At 39.8% G+C, this 24,037-nt stretch overlaps 1 protein-coding gene and 2 non-coding genes across 3 annotated transcripts in view; 2 read left to right on the plus strand and 1 right to left on the minus strand.

Moving 5' to 3' along the window:
- LOC133055073 (zinc finger protein 28 homolog) overlaps window positions 1–24,037 on the plus strand; it is a 52,275-nt gene that overhangs the window by 14,756 nt on the left and 13,482 nt on the right. Inside the window, exons 6-11 of the mRNA XM_061140545.1 lie at window positions 12,644–12,908; window positions 13,059–13,303; window positions 15,445–15,515; window positions 16,371–16,455; window positions 20,668–20,794; window positions 22,155–22,253. Coding sequence (XP_060996528.1) covers window positions 12,644–12,908; window positions 13,059–13,303; window positions 15,445–15,515; window positions 16,371–16,455; window positions 20,668–20,794; window positions 22,155–22,253 — 892 coding nt within the window. The remainder of the gene's footprint in view (window positions 1–12,643; window positions 12,909–13,058; window positions 13,304–15,444; window positions 15,516–16,370; window positions 16,456–20,667; window positions 20,795–22,154; window positions 22,254–24,037) is intronic.
- LOC133055285 (U6 spliceosomal RNA) lies at window positions 19,749–19,852 on the minus strand. Its single transcript, XR_009692584.1, has one exon. It is a non-coding gene; the product is annotated as a U6 spliceosomal RNA (small nuclear RNA).
- On the plus strand, window positions 23,865–23,971 carry LOC133055288 (U6 spliceosomal RNA). The gene has a single exon (XR_009692587.1). It is a non-coding gene; the product is annotated as a U6 spliceosomal RNA (small nuclear RNA).

The raw sequence follows: 24,037 nt of genomic DNA on the forward strand, positions 1-24,037 counted from the left end.
CAGCACTCTGTTACCATACCTACTGTGCCTGTCACACAGCAGGAAGTCGATAAATATACTGAAAAAAAAAAAAAAAAGCATTTAGCTGAAGCCAGAATTTTTTTTTTTGGCCACACTGCATGGGTTGTGCAGTCTTAGTTCCCCCACCAGGGACTGAACCCAGGCCCTCTGCAGTGAAAGCAAGAAGTCCTAAAACTGGACTGCTGGGGAATTCCCAGAAAACAATTTTTTTTTTAAATTAAGGTAAATAGCAATAAGTAATTCATACAATAAAGGTAAAAATACAATTTTTAAAAGCATAAGTAGAATAAGAAACTAGTAGATTTTATCCAAGAACATTCTCCTTGAAAAGATCATTAATATAGAATCAGCAGTTATTATTGAGGGAAAAAAGATGATTCAGTTACAGCTTTATGTTTGGGAATTGCGAATAGCTACATATATCAAACAGATTTAAAAGTTTTTAAGTTTATGAATGGATTATACATATATTTCATTATATATGAAAATAAGGAGAATGACCTATTTAGAGAAAGCTAAATGATCAAAATTGACAAGATTCTATAGAAAACCTGAACAATCTATTTTATATTTTAAACAATTTATAATTTATAGAATTTTTTAGCATAGGTTTATAATGTAAGAAATCTGTAGGCAAGGGAAAAGAAATATAGTTATGCTCTTGCTTTTTAAAAACTAGGGTCAATAGTTTTGCAGGCAAGAAAGTTTTAAAGAATAGACAGTCTCTAACAAAATTTTTCAGAATCATTCTACAAGGCAAATATCCCAATAATAAAATTAGATGAGGATAACTCCTAAAAAGCAAAATCTAGACCAATATCATTTGAGATACATGCATACATCCCAAAAAGAGGTAAGTAAATTGAACTCAGTAGTCTAATAAAACAATTATAAATCATAAAATGGTTTACCAGGAATACCTGGGGCCTGATCTTTTGTGATTTAGTTAGGCATCCAGGTTTTAGGTTTTCTAACTTGAGCAGTGTGATGATGTTGGGGGAAACGACTTGATCCAGCCCCAGTTATCTTTTAGATTGTTTCTCTTCTTTTTGTCATTTGTGTTAGCCTCATTAATTTTATAAAAGGAGTGAAAAATTACTATGAAAAATAGGTATTCAATACTTAAAAATTAATACCTTCAACAGCAGAAAATGAGTAGTGCCATAATAAAGAGATTTATTTTCAGTCAAACTAATGTCACTCTTATATTGACTTGTACCTCCAAGTCCATTTTACTTAAAGTGGGCAGACTGGCCAAATGTCACTGAATAATCGTTCATCATTTAGAATAGCAAATCTCTCCCACTCATGATTTCAAAATGCTTTTAATTTGTGGACAGTACACAGTGTTTACACAAAAATGTAACATAAGTATTTTAGGTGCTATAATAAAATTAGGTTTTTCTAACAAGTCAATGTGTTCCTCTTTGATAACATTTTCTTGTTAATAGAAGTGTTTTGGGGACAGTACATTAACTCAAAATTTCTTAAAGTATGTTCCACAATACACTGCTACTTAATGGTTCTTACAGAAAATGATTTTGTGGTCTAACAAGCATGTCGTTCAGTCGCTCAGTCGTATCTGACTCTTTGCAACCCCATGGACTGCAGCATGCCAGGTCTCCCTGTTCTAACCATCTCTGGGAGCTTGCTCAAACTCATGTCCCTCAAGTCGGTGATGCCATCCAACAATCTCATCCTCTGTCATCCTCTTCTCCTGCCTTTAATCTTTCCCAGTGTCCAGGTCTTTTCCAGTGAGTCGGCTCTTTGCATCAGGTGGCCAAGGCATGAGAGTGCTGTATTTTGTGTTTCTTGAGGGGGAAAAATCACATTAAGTGCCTACCAAAAGACTATGAAGTGTTTTATTTTATCTAATGCAGTGTATCTCATACTTCAGTATAAAACTCCCATTCCCAATACCTATTGTAGATGTAATTCCACTTTGGCAGATGTTGCCCTCACCAAAAAAGAGAGGCTTCAGGGATGGAAATGTCAGCATTATGGCAGGTGTATGGTTATCTGGTGAGGAAAGCAACTCACAGCATGCTATCCAAAGAGCTGCTTGCTTTATTTTGGATTTAACATGGTGGTTTTCAGTAGAATTGAAAACCCCTAGCCTTGTTCTAAATACACAATATGTATTTAGGCCTTTTATTGGTCAATATTTAGGTTATATATAATTTCTCACTAAAAAATATCTTATTGGATATATGTTTCTTGCTATTCATAAGCAAGGTTTTCTCTGAGATATTTATCAAAAGGTGAGATTGGTAAGTCACAGGTTATGTTCACTCTCATCCTCACTATATATTACCATAGAAGAGGAGAATGGGTGGGGGAACTTAGCTGACCGTCCAAGGGTTAAGACTGCACCTTCCAATGCAGGGAGTGTGAGTTCGATCCCTGGTCAGGGAGCCAGGATCTTACATGCAGCAAAAAAACAAAACTTAAAACAGAGCAGTATTGTAACAAATTCAGTAAAGACTTTAAAAATGGTCCACATAAAAAAAAATATATATATATATATATATATATATATCATTGTAGTGCCAGTTTACAACCCCTTCAACCTTACAGCCCCATTTCTGGTATGTGCTTTAATATTTTCTTGGTAAATAAGGAGTTGAGCATCTTTTCACATTTGTTTATTACTAGATACTGTAGCTTGCCAATTCATATGTATTGCCCAGGTTCCTTCTTTAAAAAAAAACTGATATAAAAATTGTGAGATTCTTGGGACATCCCTGGTGGTCCAGAGGTTAGGACTCAGTACTTTCACTGCCATAGCCCCAGATTCAATCCCTGGTGGGGAAACTAAGTTCATGCAAGCCACATGGCATGGTCCCCCCAAAATTGTGGGATTCTTAAAAAATAACATTCTAGAGAGTAATCCTTTACCTAGTAGTATGATGGACTTAACCTTCTCGCAGATTTTTTTATTGTGATATTGTGATAAAGTTACCCAATAAACTAAAATTTTTTTATTAGACTTGAATTTTTTAGGCAATCAACTACAAATAGATGTGATTTTTTTTGAATATTTATAGTGATTATTATGATAAAAATAATTTCTAGAACAGATTTAGGATTAGTGATAGCAGGCATCCAGTTGTTTTTCCCAACTTAATGGAAATCACTTAGTGTAACGTTTGCTAATTGTTTCCTTCAGTTCCTATTTAACTTATTTTTTTAAATTAAAGATGCCTGTGAATATTGTCAGATGCCTTTTTGGTACATTGATATATTTTTCTTCTTGAATTTGTTAATGTGATCAGGTGTACTTTGGTCATTAAGGCAACATGATGCTGATGCAAAATAAACAACTAGACCAACAATAAAATAGAGTCCTGAAATAGACCTAATAATACATATATGTGGTCATCTGATTTATGACAGAAGTTCCTCTGCAGGGTAACATTGATAAAAAAAAAAATCAATTCCAGATGCATTAGTGATATAAGTATAAAAGATACAACAAAGTCTTTAGAAGAAAACATCGAATATCTTTCTGGCCTTGGGGCAGCAAAGGTTTCTTAAACAGGACACTAGAACCACTAACCATATGGAAAAAAGATAGTCAATTTTATTGTATTAAAATTAAACATCTATTTTCTTTAAAAAAAAAAAAATAACATCTATTTTCATCAAGAAAGTGAAACGGCAAGTCACAGACTGGAAGAATATATTCACAATATACTCATCCAGAATGTATAAAGAACTACTACAGATCAATAAGTGACAGACAACTAGTAAGAAACGGGAGGGACTTCCCTGGCTGTCCAGTGCTTAAGCACTCCTCGCTTCCACTGAGGGGGTTGCATGTTCGATCCCTGGTCAGGGAACTAAGATCCTGCATGCTGGGCAGTATAACCAGAAAGGGAGGGGGGGAGGAAAATAAGGGTATCCAAATGAACAATAAAGATATCAGAAGGTACAGAAAATGGAAAAATTAAAACCACAATGTGATAAGACGGTACAGCCACTGTAATAGCTAATGAAAAAAATATGAGTAAAGTGCTTGTGCAAAATGCACACCCACAGTCTGCCATTGTGTGCTCTGCCTATGTCAATATGCCTATAGATATTAAATACAAGCTCCCCAATCTCCAAGAAAGTCTGGAAAGCAGAAAATTGGTGAGTACCTGACTTATAAAACTTCAGATATTGATAAGGGTCACAAAGAGAAAATATACTGGGAAAGAGAATTACTGAAGGGGGACAATTCAGTTAATCTTTTCATCTGAAGTATATAAAGTACCCATAGTGGTAGCAATACAGGTTTTATGTAAGAATAGCCTGATTAACACTGAAAAAGAAAAGCTTCAAAGGGGGTTCTAGTCCAAGGAGAATGAAAAATGCTGAAAAGTCCCTATAATTGAAACAATGTGGCACTCATGCATGAATAGACCAGTGAAATAGAACATAATTCCATAAATAGACCCACACACACAGGGAATTTTAGTACATTAGGGGATAGGGAAGTGACACATGCTTTTTGTGTTTTTTGTTTTTTTTTTTTTTACTTTGGGGACCATATTAATGTTTTGCAAATTTTAAAAGTAACAACCAAAGGGGAAAGTAGGGACTAACAGGTGCATACCACTACATATAAAATAGGTAAACAAGGATTTGCTGTATGCACATGGAACTGTATTCAATATCTTGTAATAACCTCTAATGAAAAGTAATCTGAAAAATACATATTTATATATATAAATAACTGAATCACATTGCTGTACACCTAAAGCTAACACAATATTGTAAATCAACTATAGTTCAGTTTTTTTTACATGAATCACAGAAGGGAGACTTTAAGTTGGAACATAAGCAAAAACAAATATATCCTTCATACTAAACGGGGAAAAAAGACAGGCAAGCAACTTTTGAAGACAATTTGACTGTATTTCCTCAGGCTAAAAACAGAAAAGAAAAAAAAAAGAGAACCATAAGCAATTGACTCTAGTTAGTAGGATTGGTTTACACAGCTATATAGATTAGTAATTCTGAAACTAATTCATGTATTCTAGAATCAGGCAAAAAAGTATATGGGAGTAAATATATAGGAGCCAAGTTTATTGTTGCTGGAGAAGGGAGTTACAATATGGAGAGGAGGAGGCTGTGGTGTTGGATCGCAATTCGGAGTATCACTTTTCAAAGTGATGTTTTTACAAAATAAATTTAGAAATACATATAGGAATGTGTATGTATGTCCCTCTAGCAAAAAGGACATAGAAGCAATTACACTTTGTAGCAATGAGAATATCCAGCACCCAGATCCAAGGAACAAGGAATCCTTGGAGAAATAGCATAAAACGCTGAGCAGAGAAAACGTAAGATGTGGTTGGAATATTCTGTGGAATTAGAAAGTAGGGAAATGCTCAAAACATGGACGAAATATGTCAGAAAGTCACAATATTTCAAGGAGTTCTCACTGGCCAAATCTGGACAATCTGAGCATCAAAACAGGTCATGATAGTAGCAGATTGAGTAAAACCATTAACTAACCCAGTGACTATAAAAACATTTAATAGTAGAATGCCAACTTACTAATGTATTAATAGAAGGCATGGTGAAATTAGAAAATCACCATCAGTTAGCCATCACAGTAATCACTGATTCTGGTAAGAATCATCAATGTAGGGGCTTCCCTGGTGGCTCAGTGGTGAAGAATCCACCTGCCAATGCAGGGGACACAGGTTTGATCCCTGGTCCAGGAAAATCGCACATGCGCTAAGCCCATGCGCCACAACTTACTGAGCCCGTGCTCTAGAGCCTGGAAGCCGCAAACTGAGCCCATGAGCCACAACTCCTGAAGCTTGCACGCTGTAGAGCCCGTGCTCCCCAACAAGAGAAGCCACTGCAATGAGATGCTCATGCCCCACAACTAGAGAGTAGCCCCTCGCTTGCCACAGCTAGAGAAAAACCTGCACAGCAACAAAGACCCAGCGCAGCCAGAAAAGAAATAATATTAAGGAAAAAATCATCAATGTATGCCAAAACTAGTGAGTGAAAAATTGATGAGAAAATAGAATTTGATACCATTTTAAAGTCTGTCTCCACAAATATTGATAACAAAGAGGAAAGCCGTAATTTTACAGTGAAGAAACCTGGCTGATAGCACCTTAACCAGTAATCAAAGTTAATATAACCATTGTGGTACAAAATGATATCCTGTACCTCCTGTTATAATGCGTTGAGAAGAACAGAGCAACTCCTGTGATATTCCTAACAAAGGGCTTAACCAGAATTTAATCATAAGGAAATCACAGAAAAATGCAATTCGAGCAATGTTCTACAACTGGCCTTTACTCTTTAAAAATGTCAGTGTCAAGAAGGATCAAACTTGAGGAACTGTTTCAAGTTAAAGGACACCAAAGAGACATGTCAAATGTAATATATGATCCTGGACCAGAAAAAAGCTTTTTCTATAAAGGCGTTTATTGAACAATTGTGAATTTGAATAAGGTAAATATTAAAAGTATTATATGCATGTAAATTTCATAATTTTGATAATTGTAATAATGGAAACTATGAAAGAATGTTTTTGCTTTTAGGATGTATATACTGAAGCATTTAGGGGAAAGGAGCCTTATGTGGGTGGCCAACTTTTCTGAATTAAATTCCAATTGTTCAGACAAAAATAGGGTTGTAAAATAAATGTAAATGTTAGCATTTATAGAACCTATGTGAAGAGTATACAGAAATTCTTTGTGCCGTTTTTGCAAATTTTCTGTTTGACATTATGTCAAAATAAAAAGTTTTATTAACAAAGAAAGCAGGTTTGCATTCTGCCTCCTCCACTAATTGCTCTGTGACTTTGGACAGGTTGCTTCACCTCTCTGGGTTTCTGTGTCCATAATAGGATCAAAATAGTACTGACACAAAGAGATTGTTCTGAGAAATAATTAATGCATGTAACATTTTTAAAAGTAGCCCTGGGAAAAGAAAGAGTACTTTAAATTTTAGCTTTTATAATTTTTACTTGAAAATTTGTGTCTTTTTTCACTCCCAAGAAAATTTTTTATCTGCTTTTTTTTCCTTAAAATTCCCTTTTCTTCCTTATTATTGGTTTCTCCTTCTAGAATTTCCGTTAGGCATTAGAATTTCTGACACTGCCTTTCACATGTCATTTTCTTTCATGTTTTCCACTTTTATTATTTTTTTAAATTGCTGTTGTTCAGTTGCTAAGTTGTGTTCAACTCTTTGCAACCCCATGGATTGCATCACACCAGGCTTCCCTGTCTACAGCCGCATACTTTATTTTAAATAAGCGTTTTCTTTACAATGGTTTTAGACCTACAGAAAAGTTGCAAAAATAGTTGAGTTCTCAAATAATGAGAACTCAGTTTTTCCTTTTGTTAACATCAAATGGCAACCCACTCCAGTACTATTGCCTGGAAAATCCCATGGATGGAGGAGCCTGGTAGGCTACTGTCCTTGGGGTTGCAAAGAGTCGGACACGACTGAGCGACTTTGCTAAGCTAAGCTACACCACTGTGGTACATTTGCATTCAGTTCAGTTCAGTCGCTCAGCTGTGTCCGACTCTTTGCAACCCCATGAATCGCAGCACACCAGGCCTCCCTGTCCACCACCAACTCCCAGAGTCCACCCAAACCCATGTCCATCGAGTTGGTGATGCCATCCAGCCATCTCATCCTCTGTTGTCCCCTTCTCCTCCTGCCCCCAATCCTTCCCAGCATCAGGGTCTTTTCCAATGAGTCAACTCTTTGCATGAGGTGGCCAAATTATTGTAGTTTCAGCTTCAACATCAGTCCTTCCAATGAACACCCAGGACTGATCTCCTTCAGGATGGACTGGTTGGATCTTCTTGTAGTCCAAGGGACTCTCAAGAGTCTTCTCCAACACCACAGTTCAAAAGCAACAATTCTTCAGCACTCAGCTTTCTTCACCATCCAACTCTCACATCCATACATGACTACTGGAAAAACCATAGCCTCGACTAGATGGACCTTTGTTGGCAAAGTAATGTCTCTGCTTTTAAATATGCTATCTAGGTTGGTCATAACTTTCCTTCCAAGGAGTAAATGTCTTTTAATTTCATGGCTGCAATCACCATCTGCAGTGATTTTGGAGCCCCCCAAAATAAAGTCTGACACTGTTTCCACTGTTTCCCCATCTATTTCCCATGAAGTGATGGACCAGATGCCACAATCTTGGTTTTCTGAATGTTGAGCTTTAAGCCAACTTTTTCACTCTCCTCTTTCACTTTCGTCAAGAGGCTCTTGAGTTCCTCTTCACTTTCTGCCATAAGGGTGGTGTCGTCTGCATATCTGAGGTTATTGATATTTCTCCTGGCAATCTTGATTCCAGCTTGTGCTTCTTCCAGCCCAGCGTTTCTCATGATGTACTCTGCATATAAGTTAAATAAGCAGGGTGACAATATACAGCCTTGATGTACTCCTTTTCCTATTTGGAACCAGTCTATTGTTCCATGTCCAGTTCTAACTGTTGCTTCCTGACCTGCATACAGGTTTCTCAAGAGACAGGCAAGATGGGCTGGTATTCCCATCTCTTTCAGAATTTTCCAGTTTATTGTGATCCACACAGTCAAAGACTTTGCCATAGTCAATAAAGCAGAAGTAGATGTTTTTCTGGAACTCTCTTGCTTTTTCAATGATTCACCGGATGTTGGCAATTTGATCTCTGGTTCCTCTGCCTTTTCTAAAACCAGCTTGAACACCTGGAAGTTCACGGTTCATGTATTACTGAAGACTGGCTTGGAGAATTTTGAGCTTTACTTTACTAGCGTGTGAGATGAGTGCAACTGTGTGATGGTTCCAGCATTCTTTGGCATTGCCTTTCTTTGGGATTGGAATGAAAACTTTTCCAGTCCTGTGGCCACTGCTGAGTTTTCTAAATTTGCTGGCATATTGACTGCAGCACTTTCACAGCATCATCTTTCAGGATTTGAAATAGCTCAACTGGAATTCCATCACCTCCACTAGCTTTGTTCATAGTGATGCTTTCTAAGGCCCAGCTGACTTCACACTCCAGGATGTCTGGCTCTAGGTGAGTGATCACACCATCATGATTATCTGGGTCGTGAAGATGTTTTTTGTACAGTTCTTCTGTGTATTCTTGCCACCTGTTCTTAATATTCTGCTTCTGCTAGGTCCATACCATTTCTGCCCTTTATCGAGCCCATCTTTGCATGAAATGTTCCCTTGATATCTCTAATTTTCTTGAAGAGATCTCTACTCTTGCCCATTCTATTGTTTTCCTCTATTTCTTTGCATTGATCACTGAGGAAGGCTTTTTTTTTTTTTTTTTTTAAATCTCTCCTTGCTATTCTTAGCATTAATATATCCTTATTAACAGAAGCCCATACTCCATCCTTGTGCAGCAAGGAGATCAAACCAATCAATCCTAAAGGAAATCAACCCTGAATATTCATCAGAAGGACTGACACTGAGGCTGAAGCTCCAATACTTTGGCCACCTGATACGAAGAGCTGATTCATTAGAAAAGGCCCTGATCCTGAGAAAGACTGAATGTAGGAAGAGAAGGGGACCACAGAGGATGAGTTGGTTAGATACCATCACCAACTCAATGGACATGAGTTTGAGCAAGCTCCAAAAGATAGTGACGGACAGGGAAGCCTGGCATGCTGCAGTCCATGGGGTCGCAAAGAGTCTGACACGACTGAGTGACTAAACAACAATACTCAAGTCAAATGTCCTTAGTTTTTACCTAATGTCCTTCTGCTCCAGGATTCTATCCAGGATACATTATATTTAGTCCTCTGTATCCTTATGCTGCTCAAGACTGTGACAGTTTCCCAGAGTTTCCTTGTTTTTTTTTTTTTAATTTATTTTTAGTTTTGGTTGCTTTGGGTCTTCGTTTCTGTGCTCATGCTTTCTTCAGTTGCAGCCAGCGGGGGCTCCTCTTCCTTGTGGTGTGCAGGCTTCCCATAATGGCTTCTCTTGTTGCAGACAAGGGCTCTAGAGTGCGCGGCTTCAGTAGTTGTGTCCCATGAGCTTAGTCGCTCTGTGGCATGTGGGATATTCCAGGACCAGGGATGAAACCCGTGTGCCCTGCATTGGCAGGAGGATTGTTTACCACTGGACCATCAGGGAAGATCCAGTTTCCTTGTTTTTGATGTCCCTGACAGTTTTGAGAAGCACTGGTTGGTTTTATAAAATGTCCCCAAAGTTGTAATTGTCTAAAGTTCTTTCCCTAGGTAGACTAGGGGTTTAAATCTGGGGGCGGAAGATCACACTAACTGCCATTCTTACAACATCATATTAGAGGTACATGCTATGAACATATCATTAATGATATCAGCCTTTAAAAAATTATTTACTTTTGGTTGTGCTGGGTCTTTGTTGCTGCATAGGTTTTTTTCTAGTTGCAGCAAGCAGGGGCTCCTCTTCGTTGTGGTGCACGGGCTTCTCATTGCAGTGGCTTTGGTTGCAACGCACAAGCTCTAGGCGCACTGGCTTCAGAAGTTGCTGCATGTGGACTCAGTAGTTGTGGCTCATGGGCTTAGTCGCCAGGTGGCATGTGGGATGCTCCTGGGTAACGGATCAGACCCGTGTCCCCTGCATTGGCACATGGATTCTTAACCACTGGAGCACCAGAGAAGCCCAAGAAGTGACTTTTGGAAAGCACCCAAGCATGGGATCTGGTAGCCGGTGGAGTCCACCATATGATTAGAGGTTGAAATTTTCAGACCCCCTTTTTCTCTTCTTTGTCACTGTCCCACCTCTGGGATGGAGAGGCCAGAAATTGGGCTATGTAATGAAGCCTCCATAAAAACCCAAAAGGAGTGGGTTCAGAGAGCTTCTGGGTTAGGGAATCAGAATGCATCCATGTGTCACTGTGCCCTGCAGGCCCCAAACTCCATGGTAACTTTCCCCTCCATATCTCATTTGGCTGTTCATTCATATCCTTTAACATCCTTCATAATAAATTGGTAATCTAGTAAGTTAACAGTTTTCCTTAGTTCTGTGAGCCATTGCAGCAAATTAATCAAACCTGAAGGAGGGGTTGTAAGAACATAACCAATTGGCCAGAAACACAGGTTAACAATCTGGGCTTACAATTCGCATCTAAAGTGGTGGGGCTGAGCAATCTTACAGGACTGAGCCCTCAACCCGTGCAATCTGATGCTCTCTCTGAGTAAACGGTGTCTGAACTGGGCTGAATTATAAGACATCAAGCTGGTGTCCAAAAATTGCTTGGTGGTGTGTGGAAAACCCTTCACACACATTGTAATTGGTGACCAGAACCCTCTTACCTTCCCTGCTTGGTGGTCTGGAACTTCCCACTCCAAGACTGAAAAACTTGGCTTTCATTGTCTTTCATCCATCTATTTGTTTGTTTAATACCAGTATACATGTAGTGGTTTCAGAACTGTTTACCCAGACACCATTTATGTACATTTGTCTCTAGACTTAGTTTCTACTCATTTCCAGAGTTACTTAGATCAGCTTTTTTCCCCCTATACTCTTCAGTGAAGTTTATCATACATTTTTAATGTAATGGGTACCTGCGTGCGTACTCAACCACTCAGTTGCATCTGACTCTTCATGACACTGTGGGCTGTAGCCCACAAGATTCCTCCATCCATGGGATTTCCCAGGCAAGAATACTGGAGTAGTTGCCATCCCCTTCTCCAGGGGATCTTCCAGACCCGGGGATCCAACCCAAGTCTCTCAACATCTCCTGCATTGGCATGTGGGTTCTTTACCACCAGCACAACCTGGCAAGCCCAGAGTGACTGTACTAAATAAAACAGAGGTCAAGACAAGAGAAAGAGAAACGTTTCATAATAGAGGGGTCAATTCATTAGGAAGACACACAATCATAAATGTGCTTTAAAATATTGTTACATGAAGCAAAAACAAAATGAACTAAAGGTAGAGACAAATCCACTACCATAATTTTCATTTATCGCCTACTCCATATATATTTAACTGTTCAAAAAAGTGAGATTTAAGATAAGCCTAGATACTTTCAGATGTTTCCTGAAGTTTTTTGAGAGACAAAAAATTCTTTTATCTATGAACCAATACATAAAAATTTTAAGATGAGGAGGATGCTGCAGTGTGGTCCCCAGCAGGCTTACCCAGTTTCTTTCCTGAATGAACTCAGCACAAGACAAATTCAATTATTACTCATCTGAGGACACCCTTCCTAATGTTTACTTTTCAGACCTTTTCATCAGGAAAACAATCATAAATGTATGTACTTAACAGGGCTTGAAAATACTTGAAGCAAAACCTGGTGGTACTAATAGAAATAGACACCCTATCTCAGTAATTACTAGAACTAGATTTTTTTTTTTTTAAATCGGTAAGGACAAAGAATATCTAAATGACAATATCAACCACCTTAACCTAGTAGGCTTTTATAGAATTATACCTTCACAAGTGCAGGAGGGAAAGAGGAAAAAAACCTAGAGAGAGGAGGAAGCGGGGGAGGGAAAGAGCTAGAGCGCGAGCAACGTCTGTGTGTCCAGATTCTTCTAAGAGTTTGGGGATATTGAGACTTGATATACCTACGTCCTGCTTGGGTATATATAGAGACCACCTGCCGTGTGTCTAGCACATGTATTAGGCGCTGTTAGTGCCAAGACGTGTCTCTAAACCCCAGTAGCAGTTCTGCAGAGACACCTCAAACCCAAGTTGGCAGCGGGCACCTCGTTCATCCCCGTGCAGCCTCGAAGCCGGTGCCGCTTCAGCTGAACCCCAAGCCGGGAGGCCCACGGCGCGCTCCCGCCCTGCCCACTCGCGCCCGCGCTTGCGCATCCCACGCAGCCCGTTAAGGCGAAGACCAGGCCCTCCCTACCCGGGACTACATTTCCCACATGCCTCTGCGCCTAGTTTCCTTCCGGCTTCCTTGCTGGTTTCGGCTCGGAGAGGTGAGTTGGTCTCGTGCACTGAGGAAATGGGCGCGGGGGCGGCGCGGGGGCGGCGCGGTCTCTGTGTGCACCCGGCTGCCGTGACTGTGTAGTTTGTGACGCTGCCCGGACACTGGGTGCTCCGATGCGTCCTCTGTCCTCCTGCTTCAGGGCCGCGCGGATGCAGCGGCCCAGAATGGCTCCGAGTGAGATTTACGAACCCCACAGTGAAGGCCTGTAACAAAAAGACGCAGAACAACAGCTCTCAGAACCACAGCTTAACCAGAGCTCCCTCCCAAGGCAGCGCTCTTGAACTCGGAGACCGCTTCCAGCCCTGGCCATTGTACTCTGGCCATTCTCTCCGATGCCGGGAAGACACAGCTTCACCCCAGGCTCCCTTTTATTTCCATCGGATAGTGTGTGTGATGGATGGTGGGAGCGAGGGTCGTAGCAGGGGTGTGTCCTTAGTCTGGCCTGGCTGAGCTCGGGAAAAAGGCTCACTGCGTCGATTCCCGTCACCGTCCCCCAATCTTTAGAAAGGAGGAAATCTATATGATGTTTCCTCTTTGTTCCATGAAGTGTAATTTTAATTTTTTTTCTAGACCCGGGGACATTTGCTTCTGTGAAAGAAGTAAAAAATAGGTCAGACTAAGACAAAAAGCAATCCTGCTGTTAATCTGGTTGAGAGAGAAAAGACAGACAAAACCAACTACACAGTTAATAGAAAACGTTACTACTGCGCAGGTCACGCAGCAATTGTAAAATGCCATAAAGACTCCCCTTTTGAGAGCTTATAGCTTTCTTACCAGTGTTGCTCCAGACCTGCCTTGCTGTTTTTATTTTATTTCGGGGGATACCCGCTTGCTAAATTACCCTCACTTCAGTAATAGCCCTCAATCTCCAGTTAGTCCCTGCCTATCTTGTTCTCTCAGTTCAGCGGTCATTCCAGAATGGTTCCGACAGCCTCAGAATCCTTCAGCTGGAGCACAGCTGTTTACAGAGGGGCTTTTCTTATCCCTCTCCTCTGTCACATTCCAATGAATTTCTTCCCTCTCTTGAGTCAGTCCTATTTTGTTGGACTCTGCCGGCTTATTCCAGGTAGTCTTTAGCTGGTTAAGCTTTAACAACCAGCTGAAATATCCTACCCATTGGCCTGGTATTTTGTTCTTCCTTCCCAGTGAATGATGGAGAAGATGAGGGTAGAACCCTGACTCCTACCAACGGTAGCCTCTCCTCTCCATTGGCTATTCAGATGAACACTTGGCAGTCATTTAATTCCGCCTGTGAGCGGTTGCTTTCTAATAATTTAAGTGATCTGCAGGTCATACAGGGAGGCTAACTGCATAGCATTATTTTAGGCTGTCATTTATTGAGAAGATTACAGTTTAGTTGGAATCATACCCTAGATGTCCTTGGTCTTTTCCACTGCCCTGAGGTCAAAGCAGGAAAAGATAGGAGAATGTTTGATTGGTGACAAAGTCTTAGCTTTTCAGGCCTTTAGGAGTGGCAAGGTGATAGATTTTTAATAGAGAAATCTGTGTTAAGAAGAGAAGGGAAATATTAGTAGGAAGGAAGGAAAACATTAGTATAGAAATTTGATGAGTGATATGAGGTTTTTGACAGCGTGTGTGTGTTTCAGGTCACATATTTATGTGGTCTTATGAAAGGGAGTTTAGTGTAGGGGCAGTAGTATGAGTCATGGAGCTGAATTATCTGGATTCTAATCCTAACTTGCCAATTAGAACTGGGTGAAGTTGGGGCAGTTCATTTCATCTCTTTGCACCACTATTCCTTCATCTGTAAAAGGATAACAGAACCTACTGCATAGGATTGCTATGAAAAGGTGAATTAACATACGTAAAGTCCTCGGATAATGCTTGACACATAAATGCTCAATAGATTTAGTTGTTATTATTAAATTGTAATTCCATGTTTTTCCTCATCACCCAGATCCAAAAATTATGAGGATTTTGCCACGTGTGCTTCATCCATCTTCATGCTGTCTGTCCTTTTGTAAATTGTTGTTAATCAAGAGGAATTGCCTACCAACCTGAAGTTTTGAAATTTATTAGCATTATGAGGAAGAGTGGGGCTGAGAAGTTCAAATTTTTTGTGGAAGAATAAAGAAAGAGCAGAAGAGAATTTTCTTTAATAATTGTGGGAAGGAGTATGTAGTATTCTTCATTTTCAGTAATATAGCTGACTTATTAAATGTTTATTTGCAACTTTAGTGTGTTACTATATATATATATATGTAGAGTCTTATTTAATACTCACAACAATGCTTTGGGATAGAATCTATAGTTATAGAGGAGGAATTTTTTATTTTTTATAGGAGGAATTTTTTTTTTTTTAGGAGGAATCTAAGGCTGCAAAGTAACATGTCTAAGGTAACACAGTTTGATAACTATGAGAGCTGAGATTTATATCCTGGAAGTTTGACAGCAAAGCCTATGTTAGTAATTACAACAGCATATCAAATCTCATCATTATGTATACTTAAACAAATCTTTCCCACTTTACTTAGTAATCCATCATCAGTAGTAGTAATGCGTAGTCAGTCATGCCCAACTCTGTGACCTCATGGACTGTAGCCCGCCAGGCTCCTCTCTCCATGGGATTTTCCAGGCAAGTATACTGGAGAAGGCTACCATTTCCTCTTCCAGGGAATCTTCCCAACCCAGGAATCAAACCTATGTCTCCTATGTCTCCTGCATTGGTAGGCGGATTCTTTACCACTGCGCCACTTGGGAAGCCCAGCTTATCATGAGGGGGGAGATGTTGATCTAATGACAAAAAACACTGTCAAATTATGTCCAGAGTATAGCTATGAGGTCTCTATGGAGGTGCGTGAATTTCATACAATAAGATTTATGCCTTACAGTTTTATTTTGATGATGTTACCTGCATAGTTAGACTAGTAGGACAAGAAGATCTAGTAGGAGTTGGAGGATTTCATAGGCATCTTAGCCCAAAGTATTGGTTCAGAAGCAAAATAAACCCATTTGCCAGGATGCTGTGAAAGGAAGCAGTCATGAGACTGCTATCAATGCCTAAAAGACATCAGTCAGGGACTTTCTGTCTTTCTTTTCTAGGTAGTATTCTTAAAACATGGGCTTCGCTGGTGTCTCAGTGGTGAATCCACCTGCCAAGCAGACGCAAGTTCAATCCCTGAGTTGGGAAAATCCCCTGGAATAGGAAATGGCAACCCCACTCCAGTATTCTTGCCTGGGAAATCCCTTGGACAGAGGAGCCTGGCAGGCTAAGGTCCATGGAGTCACAGAGAGTGGGATGAGACAGAGCATGTGCACACATCAAAGCTTGGATTTCTTTAGACTTCCTATGCTCTCCTCCAGTTTGAATATGAGAGTGGTGAGGAGTATTTTGGAAGCAGGAATGGAAGAAGAAAACTCATACTAACATAAGTCATTTGGGGGAGCTCTGAGGCACCTCTGGTTTTATCGCTGCTTTGTCTTCTTCCAGATCTGGCTTATCTGAACTCTGCAGATCTCTATCAGAAATCTTGAAAAGGACTGACCAGTGCTTGCAGTTCGAAACAATGGCCCATGTAAGTTGATGTTTCTTCTTCCTTTTTGAAATATTGCCTGTTTCTAGACCATGTGTACATACTCATTCCTTATTCTGAAACTTGTTTAATGGAACTCCATTCAATAACCTACTCTCATTCCTATGAGAGTTGGAGACAAATATCCCAGTGTCCCCTCTGTGTACCCTTCTCTTTTTTTCCACTGATGTGGACCATCTTCTGTCAAGAGCCATGAGGGAGCAAAAGTAAATTGCCTTAAGAAAAAAGCAAAAACAACAACAACAACAACAAAATTATAAAAAAAGAAAAAAGTAGGTAATTTCTGCTGAATGTCCCCCTGTTAACATTTTTTATCTTAGTTTTTAATTTTAATACCTAAACTTCAGCAAAAGCGTATTTCTCTGAAAACAGTGATTTTTGGTCTGGTTTTATATGGAAACAATTTATATCCCCAGGGACTTCCTTGGTGGTCCAGTGGTTAAGACTGTGCACTTCTAACTGCAGGGGACATGGGTTCAATTCCTGGTTGGGGAAATAAGATTGCACATGCCACGTGGCATGGCCAAAAACAAACAAACAGCAGCAACAAAAATTTACATCCCCAATACAGAATTGACATCTTTTAAAAGTTTTTTAAAAATTTTTATTGATGCAAAACATACGTAGAGAATAGTGCTCAAATCCTAAGTGTGCAGCTAAATGAATTTTCATAAATTGAGTATATCTGTTGTACCAGCCCTCAGGAGAAGAAAGAGAATGTTATTGGCATTCAGATACCCCCCTTTCAGTTACTTTCTACCCACCCCGTGCAAATGTAACCAAATGTAACCCTGACTTTGAACACCCTATAATAATTTTGCTTATTTTGAGGACTTTATATAAGTGAAATCATATAGTTCAATGTTACTTTTTTAATTTAAAAAACAGAAAACAACATACAGGAAGTCTTATTGTATTCCAAATACAATTGCTGAACCATCAGAACCATCTGCAGATGTTTTGAAATGCTTGCAAATATCATCAAAGGGGATGTGTTTAATTGGTGTTGCTGGCAGAAGGGGAGGCATAAGAGCATCATCATATAGAGTATGAATCATTCCTCCATTATGTTCTTATTAGAAACGCACTTTCATGGTGCATATCCCATGTAGCCCCTGTTTTTGTCATTTTGTAAAATGAGTTCCTAAAAAGTTGGAAAAGTATCGAAGAAAATTGTGGAGAAACAAAGCAAGTGAGAAAAAAACATTTGGTAAAAGAAATAGCAAAGCCAAAGATATCATATGTGCATGACCCGTGCGTACTGGAGTTCTGTCCTGGGGGAAATGTGAAGCTAGTGGGAGGGTTGGAATTAATGTATAATACAATATAATTCTTTGCTTTAAAACGGTAGGAAAATAGGCACCCACCCAAAATGGTGGGAAAATTATGTAGTGTTAGAATGTCTTGATTTTCAGCAATGGATTATTGATACAAAGTGGGAGATCCCTTTTTGAACTTTCCTTGAAAATCTTGTGGTTTAAAAAAAAAAAGAAAATCTTGTGATTTGATGAAAGAGAGAATTTGGTCTTATTTGACTGCTGATAGGGAAAACGCCAAACTTCTTCACAAACCTGAGTTTTTTAAATATGTAACAAGATTTCGTGTTGGCCGAAATATTAGTGCATTGAAATGTTATGGGATGTAAGGCTTTGTAGAGGGTGGAAGAGGTAGGGATTTGATTGAGGCCTCGTTTTGTGAGGCTTACAATTTCATATGCTGCCTTGATATCTTGTCAAGACTCCAGAGACCTAACTAAGAGTTTCCCAGATGGGGCCCCCATTTACCTGGCTAGTTCCTCTATTTGCCGGCCCAGCTGAACCTCTCCTGGTCCTTGACTTAGTAAGTCACCTCCTTGCCAGCCCACAGAATTATTCAAACAAGCCATCACATCATCCTGCATTGGCCACAGAATCCATCATCCTCTTCTCACTATAAAGCCTGCCTCCCACAGATCCTGCTTGTTCACCCTATTCCTGAGTATATCCCCTGTGTGGCCCTATATGACGTGTAATGTCTTCCTCTCCTGGGCTGTGAGTATATGTGACTAATAAACTGCCATCAGTCACATCTATCAGGTGTCAGATATTCAGTCATCTCATACTGTTTAGGATCCCTCCCTCACGAGTGGGTTGAGTAGGAGGTGATCAGAACCGGACAGCAAATAGAGAGGTCAAGAATTATCTCCAGGAAACCCTGAGAGAAGAATACTAGGAGCAGAGTCCATTGTACAGTTTTACCAGATGTGCTGGTTTCGAGCAGGGTTTCTCAATTTTGAAACTACAGTTGCTCTTTGAACAGTGCAGGGATTAGGGGTGCTCACCCTCTGGGCGATTGAAAATCTGGCCCTTTGTGTATGCCATCCCTCCATATCTGGAATTCCTCATTATCTGCAGTTCCACATCCATGGATTCAGTGAACCTAGAATTGCATCAAATTGTAGTATTTATGACTGAGAAAAATACACATAGAACTGGTACCATGAATTTCAAATCCTTGTTGTTCAAGTGTACTTGAACTGTACTAATATTTTGAGCCAGAGAATCATTTACTCCGGCGGAGTGTCCTCTGCATTGTTGGATGTCTAACAGTATCCATGTTAGACATTTATTAGATGCTTCTACCACTCACACCCGCTCTCCCCAGTTGTGCCAATCAGAATTGTCTCCGGACATGGCCGGATGTCTTCTTGGAAGTAGAATCACTCCTCATTGATAATCATGATCCAGAGTGCTATTTTTAACACTCAGGGCTTCCCTGGTGGCTAAGATGGTAAAATATCTGCAATGCAGGAGACCTGGGTTCAATCTGGGTCTCCTTGGGTCGGGAAGATCCCCTGGAGGAGGAAATGGCAACCCACTCTAGTATTCTTGCCTGGGAAATACCATGGACAGATGAGCCTGGTGAGCTGCAGTCTGTGGGGATCGCAAAGAATTGGGCATGACTGAGTGACTAAACATGCACACACTCTCTAACTCAGAAGTGAGGAAAGGTGTTCAGTGAGGGATGATGAATGATAAAGAGCTAAGAAGATCATACAGATGCATAAATAATGTATTAGTTGCTCAGTCGTGTCCGACTCGTTGTGACCCCATGGACTGTAGCCTGCCAGATTCCTCCAGCCATGAGTGTAAGTAAGAGTGTAGAATGTGAGGGTTGAGGAAGATTTTTGAGATTGTATTGAATCCAGAAATCTAAAGAGAGAGTGAAGAAAGATTGAATTTAATGCATTCGAAATGTGGACTGCCATGTAGCAAATTTATTTATTTATTTATTTTTTAAATATGAAACGCTTCACGAATTTGCGTGTCATCCTTGCGCAGGGATGCTAATCTTCTCTGTATCGTTCCAATTTTAGTATATGTGCTGCCGAAGCGAGCACCATGTAGCAAATTTAAAAAAAAATCCTAAAGAATTTGTCATAGTAGGCAAAGTGCTTATAATAAAATCTGATTTTATGATGAACTTGAGTCGTTTTCTGAGAGATTTTGTAGTGCATTTGGGAGAAATTTTTATCAAAGTTTTTTCATTATCAGTGAAGGGAAAAGAAGATAGAAGATCTCATACTTCTTAAGAATTTGTGGTGGAGAAACAGCTTGTTAAAGGCTTGTGTGCACTGTTTCATTTCATTGGGACTTCTTTTGGTTAATTTATTCCTTTCCAAGATATTTTTGGGTAAAAATTTAACCTTATCTGCCATCACAGGACAGTTTATAACATGCAGCACTGTGTTTCAGTGATGCTAATTTTCTTACTGCCTCATTCACATGGCATAAATTTGCTTGCTCTGGGCTTCCCCTGGTGGTCCAGTGGTTAAGAATCCACCTGCCAATGCAGGAGACATGGGTTTGATCCCTGGTCTGGGAAGATCCCACATGCCACAGGGCAACTAAGCCCATGTGCCACAACTACCAAGCCTGCGAGCCCTAAAATATGTGCCCTGCAACAAGAGAAGCCACTGCAATGAGAAGCCCATGCACCACAACTAGAGAGTAGCCCCCAATCACTGTAACTAGAGAAAGCCAGAGCGCAGCAATGAAGACCCAGCACGACCAGAAATAAATAACAAATAAATAAATAAATGTGCTTGCTCGGTGCTCCCTCCCTCTCTGCAATGCAATCATTGATCCCCTCTCTATTTATAAAAAAATATTTCATGTATTTTCACAAGTAATACATGAGTTTTATTTTTTTCAGGGTTCAGTGACTTTCAGAGATGTGGCCATTGACTTCTCACAGGAAGAATGGGAATTCCTGGACTCAGCACAGAGGGACTTATACAGGGATGTGATGTGGGAGAATTACAGCAACTTCATCTCTCTAGGTAAGGCAGTTTATCTCAAATTATACTGACTTTCTCTTCTATCAGTATGAGGACTGTGTTTTGAGAAACTAGATAAAATATTTCTCTCTGTTCCAAAGGAATGGTTTAAGTCTTGTTAGGTTGGAAATAGGGCCCTCCTTTTAACACTGTCGTTCTCAGGCTCAGCAGGTTAGGTCCTTCAGGCTTTCTTCAGGCTCTGTTGTTTCCACGTTTTCTTAGTACACAGGGGCTGGGTTTGAATTCTGGATTTTTTTTTCCGACAGAAACATTGTCCAAGAAACCAGAATTCAGTTTGTATTTGAGCTAAGAATTGATGGAGCTCCTTTCTAATCCACCTGTGAAGAGAATACCTAGACACAGGGATTCTGAATCTCTTTAAAAATCAGAGGAGCCTGTAGAATTTACATAGTAGGAGATGAATCCACATAGTTCATCTAAAACTCAAGTAAATGCATTCTGTTTTGTATAACAGACATATTCAGTTCTACTTGCTTTGTGGTTGAAGGTTAAAAGTCTAAGAACTTTACATTTAATATTAAATGAATATCCTAGTAAGTATCTGAGGATGTCTCAGGAAGCCTCTCCCCCCACCCCCCCAAACCCCCGGAAGCCTCTTAGTCTTCTCTCAGCCAATTGATAACAATAGAAATCAACCGCTAATATACACATATATTATGTGTATATGTAACAGGCTTCCCTGGTAGCTCAGATGGTAAGGAATCTGCCTGCAGTGCAGGAGACCTAGGTTCAGTCCCTGGGTCGGGAAGATCCACTGAAGAAAAGAATGACTACCCACTCCAGTATTCTTGCCCAATTCCATGGATGGAGGAGCCATGGACTGGCAGGCTACAGTCCATAGGGTCACAAAGAGTTGGACATGACTGAGTGACTTTCACTTTCATATATATAAATGTGTATATTTGTACTTAGGTACTATTCTGAGCATTGTATATTTCTAATTAATCCTCACAACAACTCTATGAGAAATGTACTATTATCCTTATTTCAGATGAGAAAATTTAGGCACAAAAGGTTAATAATTTGCTGAGGCAACATTGCAACAAAGGCAGGATGAACCCGTACTATCTGGATCCATATTTTGTGTTCTCAACTATTAAATAAGACTGCCTCTCAGCAGAGCTTGTATGAGTTTAAATTGTTTTAAAGCCTGTTCTTGACTATCTGCTGTCTGTTCTTAGTGGTCCTGAGGTTACCCTAGTGTGAGTGTTCTTCAACTTCCTAGCATTTCTTTGTATACTTTATAAAACACCATTTTGAACTACTAGTTTATTATAAATTTAGCCAAATCTGAACCTAAGGACTTTGGGGTTTATAATTTCATGTTACATTATATTTTAAGCAGGACCTTCCATGTCTAAGCCAGATGTGATTACCTTATTGGATGAAGGGAAGGAGCCCTGGATGGTTGTGAGAGAAGGAACAGGAAGACATCACCCTGGTGAGTGAGGGCTGAGTAGGCAAGGGAACATCATTACTGTAGGTAATAGCCAAGTATGTCAGGGTAGAGAGATTCCCTTGAGAGTTACAGATCGCTCTTCAAAAGCCTGTAGAGGAAAGGCCTAAGACCTAGGAAGCAAATTAAAATCTTTTAAACCTGGGCTAACAAGGGAATTTCTTACTGGCCTTGATTACAACTCTCTATTTCTCACATCATATTTCTCTCCCACTTCAGAGAAAAAAGCTGTTCTCAGTAGAAGGAAAACAAATGATAATATAAGAGTTAAAATCGGGGGCCGCCCCGCCCCGCCCCGCCCCGCGCCCGCTGGCCGGGGTGCTCTAGGTGCGTTGCGGAGACCCTCTGCGCCCCTGCGATCAGGGCGCTGCAAGCCGTGCGGAGCGTGCGGGCGGCGGGCGGCAGCTGCGCGCCCTGCTTGCCGCGGCCCTGGGGACTGCGGGCGGGTGCTTGCGGGCACTGCGCACCGGCCCTGCTCTGCTGTCGGTGCGGAAATTCACAGAAAAACACGAATGGGTAACACCAGAAAACGGTGTTGGAACAGTGGGAATCAGCAATTTTGCACAGGAAGCTTTGGGAGATGCTGTTTACTGTAGTCTGCCTGAAGTTGGGACAAAGTTGAACAAACAAGGAGTTTGGTGCTTGGAAAGTGTGAAAGCTGCTAATGAACTCTATTCCCCTCTATCAGGAGAAGTAACTGAAATTAATACAGCTCTGGCAGGAAATCCAGGACTTGTCAACAAGTCTTGTTATGAAGATGGTTGGCTGATCAAGATGACATTCAGTAACCCTTCAGAACTAGATGAACTAATGAGTGAAGAAGCATATGAAAAATACATAAAATCTATTGAGGAATGAAAATGGAACCCCTAAATAAACTACTTTGAAACAACTTAATCTAGCATAGTTGTCTTAAATTAGTGGTGGATAGATATTTAAAAAGCAACTTTTAGCAAAAGAAACTACTTGTAACAATGTTTCCTGAAGAAAATACCCCTTAACTTTCTAATGCCTTCAGATAAACACTGTGTATCTTTTCCACAGCATCCTGTGATTTTTAGGCTAGGCTCCAGTTATAATATTCAGAATTCCTGAAATTATCTCTGGTAAAACTAATTACAAAAATTATGTAATTCAAGGATAACATGGTTATCTTATACCTTATATGACATTGTAACTTGCTTACAGCTATCCTTGGGTTTGGGTCAAAATGATCTTCCCACTAGAAATAACTGCCAGTGGAGAAAAGTTTGTTACTTGTATAGTGTCCAGTGAAGAATATTACTGTCTTAATTTTGCAATATACTGTGTTTGCTGGTGCTATTTTTATATAGTGAAGCAACAGCCTTGCAGGAGAATAAGCAATTTAATAATAAAATAAAAATTTTTTAAAAAGAGTTAAAATCAACAGAATAGAAAAAGAAAAGAAGTAGAGAAACTTAACAAAACTTAGAGTTGATTTCTTGGTAAGATCAACAAAATTAATAAACACCAACTTGACTAATCAAGAAAAAAAGAGAGACAACATAAATTACTAATACCAGGGAAGAAAGAGAGGTTTTTGCCTAACATGTTATATCCATTAAAAGAATAAGAGTGCTCACTTCAGCAGGACATACACTCAAATTGGAACAATACAGAGAAGATTAGCATGGCCCCTGCACAGGGATGACATGCAAATTCATGACATGTTCCATATTAAAAAAAGAGCAAATATCATGAATAACTTTATGCTAGTAAATTTGACAACTTAAATGGAAAAATTCCTT

This window comes from Dama dama, chromosome 4 (assembly GCF_033118175.1).
Source record: "Dama dama isolate Ldn47 chromosome 4, ASM3311817v1, whole genome shotgun sequence".
Classification (NCBI taxonomy): domain Eukaryota; kingdom Metazoa; phylum Chordata; class Mammalia; order Artiodactyla; family Cervidae; genus Dama; species Dama dama.